The sequence below is a fragment of the Galeopterus variegatus genome, unplaced genomic scaffold (genome assembly GCF_000696425.1).
Source record: "Galeopterus variegatus unplaced genomic scaffold, G_variegatus-3.0.2 Scaffold398, whole genome shotgun sequence".
In the NCBI taxonomy this organism is placed as follows: Eukaryota; Metazoa; Chordata; class Mammalia; order Dermoptera; family Cynocephalidae; genus Galeopterus; species Galeopterus variegatus.
Window position 1 is genome coordinate 154,706 of NW_007726509.1, and position 9,720 is coordinate 164,425.

The 9,720-nt window shown below is 44.3% G+C and overlaps 1 protein-coding gene across 1 annotated transcript; it reads right to left on the reverse strand.

Annotated features, from left to right (window-relative positions):
* Window positions 1–300: 300 nt before the first annotated feature.
* On the reverse strand, window positions 301–9,475 carry RCAN1 (regulator of calcineurin 1). The gene is made up of 4 exons (XM_008568320.1): window positions 9,132–9,475; window positions 6,026–6,199; window positions 4,793–4,952; window positions 301–2,075 (listed from the first exon to the last, which is right to left on the reverse strand). The coding sequence occupies exons 1-4, from the start codon at window positions 9,216–9,218 to the stop codon at window positions 1,903–1,905; spliced, it is 594 nt and encodes a 197-aa protein (XP_008566542.1). The 5' UTR covers window positions 9,219–9,475; the 3' UTR covers window positions 301–1,902.
* Between the last annotated feature and the right edge of the window lie 245 nt (window positions 9,476–9,720).

Consider the following 9,720-nt stretch of genomic DNA (forward strand, 5'->3'; position numbering starts at 1 on the left):
TGCTAACAGAAAACTCCTCAATAACAATCAAAAAAACTTGTTTAGTGGAGGTGCTGGTGAATAGGGTTTCATCACAGTCTCATCAACCTGCTCAAAGGATATACTCAGGCATCTGCTGATTGCAGTTTTATCCATTTTCCCCTTTTCTAAGTGATGTATTGTTAGTGTGGTGGACCCTCCATGAACCACAGCACAGAATTAGGAGTTTCTAAGCTCAGACTGACAAAAGAATGTCTCTTCCTGACACTGCAGGATTCAAAGAGTTCACAGGTTTATCCTACAAATAAAATGACAAACAAATCACTTTTCCATAAAGAGCATATTGTGCTGATTTATTATAGAATGCAGTTAAAAAAAATATTTTGAGGTTAGCCTCTCCAGTTTAAAAGCACTTAACTAGAAACACTTGAACAGCTATGCAATGGTCTCTCCCTTACCGGCTCCCTCCTACCAAGTACTGTAAACAGGGTTTTGAGAACATTCAATCAATTTCTTGGTACGAACAATCAAAGAATTTAATGCAAACATATTTGCTCCTTAATGAAAGCCATCTTCCAAATTTCCAAAGCATGCATTGTTTCTTGGCATTAGGTATTTCAAAATGATAAACTTTGTAATGGTATTGTAAGGCCAAAATATAATACCTATTTACCAGACATACACATCACAACTAGGAAAAAAATGACAAATGTTGACCAAGTGTAACAATTCCACCAGGAATTAATGGGGAAAGGCACTGCATCCCTCTCATATCACCACGGATCCACTATCCACTTTACATGCTTTGAATTCAAGTCCTGCTGAACATGTGAACATTTTCTACAACATGTAATTCACAAGTAGGTTAATACATCTTACACTATCTCTTCCACTGTCCTATTTTTCAAACAGGTGTACAACAGGTATGAATATATGCTACCAGCTTTATTTACAAGTGTATCTTGATATTTTAGCAGGGTAAAAAAATCAACTATGTCAACCATCAGTTCTCAAAAAGGTTTTTGGCTATAACTCATGTATATAAACCACCATGTTAGAGAAATACTGGAAACCGATGTCCGGCCCCCAAACACCTAAACTAAAATTTCTCATCCACTAAAAGTTGGCAGTGAAACTGCTATTCTCTGAATTGTATAAGCTAAATTCTATGTAGGAATTTCAGATCAACTTCTTTTGCAAAAGCACAAGTCACATATTGCACTGGATGGGATGCCGAGTGGGTGTACTCCAGGCAGAACTGCACCTGTGAGTGCTGATGTAGAGAGAGTTGAAGATCTGGAAAGGTGGAAGTTTCTCCAATGCCTTCCTAGCTTCCCAAGAGACGCAAAACAACAATGATGTAACTTCACATACGAACAAAGGTTAGTCTTGAAAATCAGTAATATACATGCACAAACTTTAGAACATGAGGGAAGAAATGAAACACTACAATTTCCACCTTGCATTGCTGTTGTTTGCACAACCTTTCTGCATGAGACACTGGGCAGCTTTGCGTGGTGCCTCTTCCTGCCAGTAGAGTCTACCCCATGGGCTGGTTAGAGACAGAAAGCTCTCCCCAAACCCACTGATCAACCTGCCCTTGGCCCACACAGAACCTACCAGAAAAGAACAAGTACAAAACACTATCGTGATCGGTTTTCTCAGGACATTCCCAAATGTCCTTGAGCGATCACTACAAACTCAGTGATTGGCCCAAGACATTCCTGGGTACCGTGAGCACTGACTGATGTGCAGCATTAGATCAAGGAGACAAAGCCTTGATTCTCTTCTGAGCAACATGAACTGGAATTTCTGCCACAGCAATCACAGCTGGCGCCTCCAAAATCATGACTGGCCACTTCCGTAGTAAAAGATTCCTCCCCATGAGAATGATCTGGAATACTTCTTTGTCCACGTGCCAGTTCAGCTTAGGTGGACAGGTGTGTACTCTGGCCTTCTGGTCTGGATAATTTTTGGTTTGGGTCTCTTCATTCTTTCCATCTCCTCCTCTTCCTCGTTCTCTTGATCACTCTCACATACGTGGACCACCACGCTGGGAGTGGTATCGGTTGCTGCATGCAATTCATACTTTTCCCCTAGGGAAAGAGAATAATTGCAGGGTCACTTGGACAAGTCCTTGAAAGTCAAAAGGCAAGCATCAGTGGAAAAGCAGGAAGGGATCTGCTCAGCCAGCCTCCTGTGTGCATACATGGGGGTCAGAGGCACAGCCAGATGCATTTGGGATTTACTTTTCTTGGTGGCTCATTCAGAAAAAGACATATTTCTACTGTATATGACCCAGCTTTCAGTCAAATGCCCTGAATAGAGGCATAGGAAAGGCATGGGAGGAAAGCATATTTTTTGGTTATATTTAGCATGTCCACCAGGCACCCAAACTACCCAGGGGACTCCCCCTCCGTCAGCCTTTCCCCAAGTGTGGTGTGAGAAACAGAGGCTCAGGAAAAATAGCTTGGATGAATAAACATGTTTGGAAACAGACATCCTGCCTCCCTTGTGAGGCTCCCACTGAGGGTCACAGTGCACGCCAGGGGATGGGAGACACGAGGAGGCCTGCACGCAGAAGCAGCTGTGGCTGCACTGAACCAGGCACTCCAAAAACGTTTTGACCATGGCATCCTTTCTCTCATAACCACTGCTAAGCCCCTGGAACCAGGGGTGCTCTGCTGATGTGTGTCACCCTGGGTTTTACCAGGTGTAGTCAAGTTCAGGCCACTGGCCCAGCACAGGAAGGGTGAACTCTCTGAAACTGAAAAGCCTGCAGTGCTGAAGGAAGGAGCGGGGCAGCCGTTTAGGGCACCCGTCCAGTTACAGGAGGAGTCTGTATCTTTGGGCGATGGGAGGCAGTGCGGCAGAGTGGCCGACCTCTCATGGAGCATTATTTGGCCTCCCTGTGCACCTCAGTCTCCTCCTGGTATAATGGGAGTAATAAAGGCATTGACCTCATGCAGCAAACTGCATGCACACAAAGCACTCAGTACCTGGCTCACAATACACATGCCTGGTAAATGTTACCTAGAATGACGTTTAAGAGTAGAGGCCGAATCGTTCCTGGTGAAAAGCTGGGAATTGTACCTATGCTGGGGGCTTGAAATGGGGCAGCAGGGTCTGCCTGAGCCCACTCCCCCAACCAGGTGGCCTGGGGTGAGTTTTCCTCCAGGGCTTTGTGCATGGAATTTTTCTGCAGTTTGGGTGAACATGGAAGCACCTCACTGACCACTGTGACCTCACCACAGCTGGTTTCTAGGTGGAAGGAGCAGCTACCCCTCTCAACGGGGAAGGCACTTTAACTCACAAAGGTGGTAGCTGCCTTTTCTCTCTCCCACCTGTGAGATGAAAATGCTATTATAATTGCATTTAAAAAACTGAAGGAGCCTCAGCTCTCTGAGAGAGAGAATTAAGGTACAGGAGGTCAGGTAGATCCCTGGAAATACTGGCCAAGAGCCTCTTTAGATATTCTTGTCTATCTACCAATCAGCCAAAAAACCAGAAAGCTCAGGGTTTATGACCATTTTTGCAAAATCTTTGCAATCCTTTTGGCTGAAAAGTACAACCTAAATATGAAATATTATTCAAGCTCATTGTTAAGTAAACCAAGGGCAAATTGATTTTATTATGCCTATTTTCAAAAAAGCCTCCTCCAATAAACCTTCTGTAAAGGAGTGGTAGATTCTGGAGTGTGAAGATTTTTCGTCAACAGCACTTCTTGCCTCTGGAACAGTTTGACACCTCTCCCCAGGTAGAGATCCTGTCTGATGAGAAGATCTCTAACCCATGAGAAGACTATAAACCCCAGCTTTGCACCTTGGCCAGGACCTGCTGCGGAGAAGCACATGCTTCCTCAAACTGGCCATTTTCGATCTTGACCTTCACGCCACGATTAGCAGTAAGTAATGTGATTCTTGCTTCGTGCCATAGAGGGAATTTCCATTTGGGCAATGTTTTCAGAAATATAATCTTTTCAATAAGAAACTGCTGATGGTCCAAGAAAACAAAACCCTCAACCCAAAGGAATATCAGATTGCTGGTCAAGGAGAAACGAGGAGCTGATGGTCTCAGCATTTACTTGATTTGCTCCCCAGACAGCGCAGGAACCACCAACATCTGATTTTCAAAGCACATGTACTGAGCACTGACTATGGGCCAGGCACTGATTGAAGTACTTTCTACTTCATAATCTTACCTACCACTCACAATTCCATGGGGTAAGACACATTTTATGGACAAGAAGCTGAGGTACCTATTCAAGCGCTCACACCTGTGTCCCTTCAGAGGGCAGGAACCATGTCTCACTTTGGCTGGCTCAGTAGGGGCCACGAGGGCAGGGCATGCATGACTGGGGCTCTTTCTTCACTATGATCTAGGTTTCCCTTTTCCTTGTCCATTAAAAGAGCAGGTGAGAATCAGATCAATGGGCAAATACCTTGAATAAAAATGAAATTTCTTTCCAAAGTCCAATTGCTCATCTACACCCACAGCAACAGGACCTGAGTCTGGGGCACGAGCCATCCACATGGGCTGTGCTCAGGGGTGATACCTGCAGGAGGGGCTCCCCACGACCAGCTGCAGTCTCTCTGCCACAAGCAGTAACGAGAGGCAGGTGCGCATGATCCCAGCACTAGTGACCGTGATGCAGGAGCATGCAACAGAGATGGTTCACAAAACACACTTGCATGGGACCACAGGAGAGCAGTGGGGATACTTTCGCTCCCAGGCAGGTGCGCATCATCTCTGCCCTTTTGCACAATCTCTCCATGACTCCCTGCCCCCATTGTTACCTGAGGGTGCTGCTTACCTGGCCCCAGCTTGGAGATAGCATATAAAAGATCATAATTTATGACTGGAGTAGCATCTTCCACTTGCTTCCAACCAACTGGGGGAGAGGCAGGAGGAGAGATCAGAAACTGCTTGTCTGGATTTGGTGGAGCCAGGTGTGAGCTTCCTATGTGCAAAGTCTAAGGAGAAATGAACACGGGTCACTTGTCACAAAGGAGGAACTGCAGCAACAGACACAGGTGGATGATGTCCAGGCTGCAGAACAGGTATGACTCAAGGAGGAATCCTAAACCAGTCTGTACCGGGGAAGGGATGTCTGAACTCTAGTTATGGTGCTAATACAGTAAGAGCCCCCTCCCAAGGCTGTGGGACTCACAGGCACAGGGACTGCAAGTAATTATGCTTGAACATTAACAGAAGTGATTCACTATAAATGGGAAAAATAAAGCCACTGTCATCGAGGTCAAGCTGGGCACGGAGGGGGTCAGAGACCAATGGGGACTCACTTTACCTGGAAAGCAGCCTTCTAGAAACTCCTCTCTCCTCCCCTGACAATCTGTCAGCCCCTGTTACAACAGATGAGACTTTGGGAGCTGTCACCTAGGGTCCCAGGAGGAGGGTGGGAAGGGTGGTGGGCAGGAGAAAAAGCAAGCCCATGACAAATTCTCTCTCCGCTGCGGGTACCCTGGGGCTGGGACCGCTGCTAGCAGGAAGGGTTCTCGGCATCAGTGACCTGTCTGGTTAGCCCATTTCTTCCTTTCAAGCCAGGCTTGGCAGCCCTGTAGTGATCGGCAGGTGCGTCTGCAGACTACTAGATCCCTGCTGAGAGCAGGCTGCTGGGTGCTTGTGAGAACCCCTGCAAGCTAGAGCCTCTGGCTGTTCAGTCTGCAACTGGTCCTTAGTCCTAACCCTTGAGCAAATTCATGAAAACTGCTGCACAAATCTTAGGGCACTTGAAGAACCCCTGGCACAACACTGTGCCCTACAAGCTTCCTGAATGAACAGGTGAGGCACTCTTTCTTCCGACATATCAACCCCAGAAGGTGAGCAGCTATTTCTGAGGTTGCTTTCAAATACACCTGGATGTCTTTTTAAAATAGGGGAGAAAACTGAAAATTCAGAGTATGAATTTTGCCTTTCTCAGGACCAATTCTTGAAGTGTTCAATGTGTAACATAATCAACATATAAGCCACTTTGAAAGAGGGCCAGAGAGAGACGGGAGAAGACTGCAAAGCAACAAATCTGACTCACCTGAGCGAAATATAACTTCATCTCCTTTCCCAAAAACTCCTTCTTATGCAGCTGGAGTCTGGCATCTGCGGCAGATAAGGGGTTGCTGAAGTTTATCCTGACCCGCTTGAAGCTCTTGAAATACTGAAAGGTGATATCCTTGTCATAAGTCCTAAAGAGGGATTCAAATTTGGCCTGGAAAATAACAATAGAAATCAAAGGAATTAAAATTTACCTGCATATGACCCTTGACTAGATGACATGATTACATTTCTTATTAAGGAAGTGAATGATCAATCATTTCAACAACTCCTAACTTCTTTCTTAGAGAAAAGCCTTTCCTCTCTGATGAGACCCTGCCCTTTCAGTTCTATACAGGTGATTTTATAAGATGGTAAGAAGATATGATTTACTAAATTCATTTAAACAGCAGAACAATTAATTACCAATACTTAAACACTGCTTATGGTAACAGGAACATTCTTTTTAAAGTAGAATGAGCATTTTCCAAGGAGGCTCAGTTTGGTAACATGTTATACGCTCCCCCCACCCCCCCACTCCCCAGCCTGATGTCCCCTTGTCCTATGATCTTCCCCAGTCTAGCCAACTCTAATCCTGCTGCTCAGCTCAGGGTGATGCTATGTATGTCAAATATTTCTTTAGGGCTTAAAAGCACTGCGGCTAATTTGGGGGGAAAAAAAAGAAGCACTTTTATTGAATTGAAAAACAATAAAGATAATAAAAAGCCTTGCATTTCTTAAAGGAATAGTTTTAAAAAATTCCCACTATTGTTTTTATCTCAGTCTGTTACTTTTTTTTTTTGTCTTTTTCCGTGTCCGGCAACGGATTGCAACCCTCAGCAACGGGATTGTTGCAACCCTCGGTGTTGCTCCCGCGCCTCGCTCAGCCAGTGAGCGGAACCGGTCTGTACGTGGGATCCGAACCCTCGGGCGGGAGCGCCGCGTGCTTCCCAAGCGGTGCACTCATCCAGTGCGCCACCGGGCCGGCCCCTCAGTCTGTTACTTTTTAACTCTCTAAAATAATAGTGGTTTAAAAATTAATGTACTGCAAATGAACCCTTTTCTCCATGCTGGCTTTGATATATGTTCACACCTTGCTCTAGTGCTATAAAGACTAGTGAAAATTATGAAAGATGAGCTGTTAGAATGAAAAGCCCAAGCTGAGGATTACAAACTTAGATTCAGGAAACGGCTCATGAGCCTCCTGAGAAAAGCTCTGGGGAGAGCCCCCCTGGGCCGTGTCCTGAGGTGGGAGTATCTGTGGGGCAGCAGGAGGCCATGTAATTCCTCGGGATTCCAACCAGAGAGGGAGCTGGAGGGAGTTAGTTGGTGGACAGTTGACACTTCAAAGAAGATTGCACGGGCGTTTAGTCGCATGTTTTCTGAGTTGTTTTTCCCAACTAAACACTTAGGCCAGGTTGTAGGAATCTATGTGAAAGGCAGAAGGGGGTGACTGAGAAGAAGAGTGTGGCCCAGAGCCTGGACTGTGAACAACCTGCCCTCTCCTCTAAGCAGGGCACCAATGCAGAAGAGGAAGCAGAGATCAGAGTGACCTGGAAAATCCAGGGAAAGCGCAGTGCTCCTGCAGTGGGGAGCAAGGATTCTGAGTAAGCAAGACTGTCTCCAGGAATACTCACTGCTAGAAAGTGTGTGCCTGCTCCAGGCAGCACTATGGGAGTAGCAAAGGGCAGTCTGTCTCCATCAGGTAGGTTGTTAAGGGAAAGTGGAACAACTCACAACCTTGCTCTCTGTGCATTTCCTGGCTTTCTTCAGTTTATGAAAAGTTCAGCAACTTTCCCACGAGGGTGGCCGAGGGTGGCTGTAGAGGCCCGTGTGAAGGAATGCAGGGCGGATACCTAACAGCGGGTTTATCTGGCTGCCTAGTCCTTTTTTCCCCCACTTCTTTCAAGCATGGTGAAGTTTCTGGCACAAGGGTGTCTTTGTAAATTTGGAATTTTGCATGACCTCATCAATAGGCATTGTGACTAACTGCGTAGTTTTGAAGTTATGATTCAGAATTGGGAGAGATGACTTTGATGAATATTTTTAGACTATAAGTCAGGGTCAGGACCAGAACAAATGAGAACTCACATTATTTGTTAAATCCAGGTTACTATTATGCCATTCTCTTATAAAATAATCTTATTTGTTCTAATAAATAATACTTAGTTACTACAGTTGTTGGATGGCATCTCTACTTAAAATCATTTTACTTACATAAGGTAAATACTAACTACACAGACTTTGTAGTACTTTTACACATAGAGCGTGCTCTCTAATCTAGTTCAAAAACTATAGTCCCAGCCCACAAGCATTGTACACAAATATGGAGTTAAATATGATGTAAAAAAAAAAAAAAAAAAGAGAAAAGAAACCTTCACATATCCCAATATGGCTTTGGGTATAAAGCATATAACACAAAACTACCCCCCAAACAGAACATACAGGATTCATTCATATTCAATATTATTAAAGATCAATTAGATAGTTGGGTAGCTACTGATGAAAAATCTTATGTTTTAATCAATTTAAGAATAAAATATAGTGATTAAAATTACCAATTATGTTAATTACCATCAATGAGAGCTGTTGCTCAGGAGGTACATTTATCCCACACTTAAATTATTTATTCAGTTTTATTATTTGCTATGGCTGCATTTTCCCAAACTAGAGAAATCTGGAAGCTTGAGGTCAGGCCCTTGTAATTACTACAAACATACAAATATCTCTGCAAAATTTATTTCCTAAGATGAAATCAAATTATTCTGAACTCTAGCTGTAAAAGTAAAATGTTCTAGTCACTGTCAGAAGAGACCTCTCTCCTGAAAGTGGACTTACAACACAAACAGAATGAAAACACACAATGCAAAAACTCTGTCTTATTAGTGAGTTGTTCCAGAGTCCTGGATGATTTCAAATATTGAGATCTTTAAAAATTCCTTCCAGTTAATTCCTCAGGCAACAGCTTTTGATTTTCAAGGCTCAAAATACTTTGGATTTGTTTCAAAACTCACAACAGAGCCACATACCCCCAAGTATTTCAGTTAATAGTCCCAATTAGCATAATGCTTTGAAAACTCAAAAATCAGTCACATTAGAAGCCTTACCCTGGTTTCACTTTCGCTGAAGATATCACTGTTTGCTACACAGGCAATCAGGGAGCTAAAACTGTAGTTAAAGTTTCTAAAATGCATCTTGTTTTCTTACAGTGAAAGCGCTAGAGAGACCCATGCAGTCAAGTCCCAAGTGAGCTTCCTTTCCAAGAGGCTGTCGGTTCTTTCTTGAGCCAGCTCTTGCTTATAAAGAACTGAGGGCCAGCCCCCTGGGAAAAAAAAGCACAGCTTCCACAGATCCTGTTTGGACAGCAAATTCCTGAGTCAAGTCCCGCATGCTTGCAGGCAGACAGGGACAAAGTGTAAGTTTCTACTGGAAAGAGGTGAGTCAACACCTTAGTCATTTTCCCTATGCTAATTAACTCTGTTTGGGGAGGATGGAAAAAACAGCTGAGGTTTGCTTTGCAGCTGCTTTATCAGCCCCTCTTGCAGCATAGTTTCCACTGGTAGTAATTCCATTCAGCCACTCAGACAACACGCTCCTTGGCTGAATGGGACGCTCCTTCTTAAGATGGAAAATGTTACAGAAGAAAAAGGACTAAGGTCTATAGCAGTAAACAGCAATTAGCCTTGAGGGAAGTTT

Excerpts from the sequence above, each read along its gene's own strand:
- RCAN1 (XM_008568320.1), bottom strand. The coding sequence starts at position 9,218 with ATGCATTTTAGAAACTTTAACTACAGTTTTAGCTCCCTGATTGCCTGT. Across the intron at positions 4,953-6,025 it reads TGAAGTTATATTTCGCTCAG|ACTTTGCACATAGGAAGCTC; the intron begins GTGAGTCAGATT and ends ATTTCTCCTTAG. Across the intron at positions 2,076-4,792 it reads TATCTCCAAGCTGGGGCCAG|GGGAAAAGTATGAATTGCAT; the intron begins GTAAGCAGCACC and ends CTCTTTCCCTAG.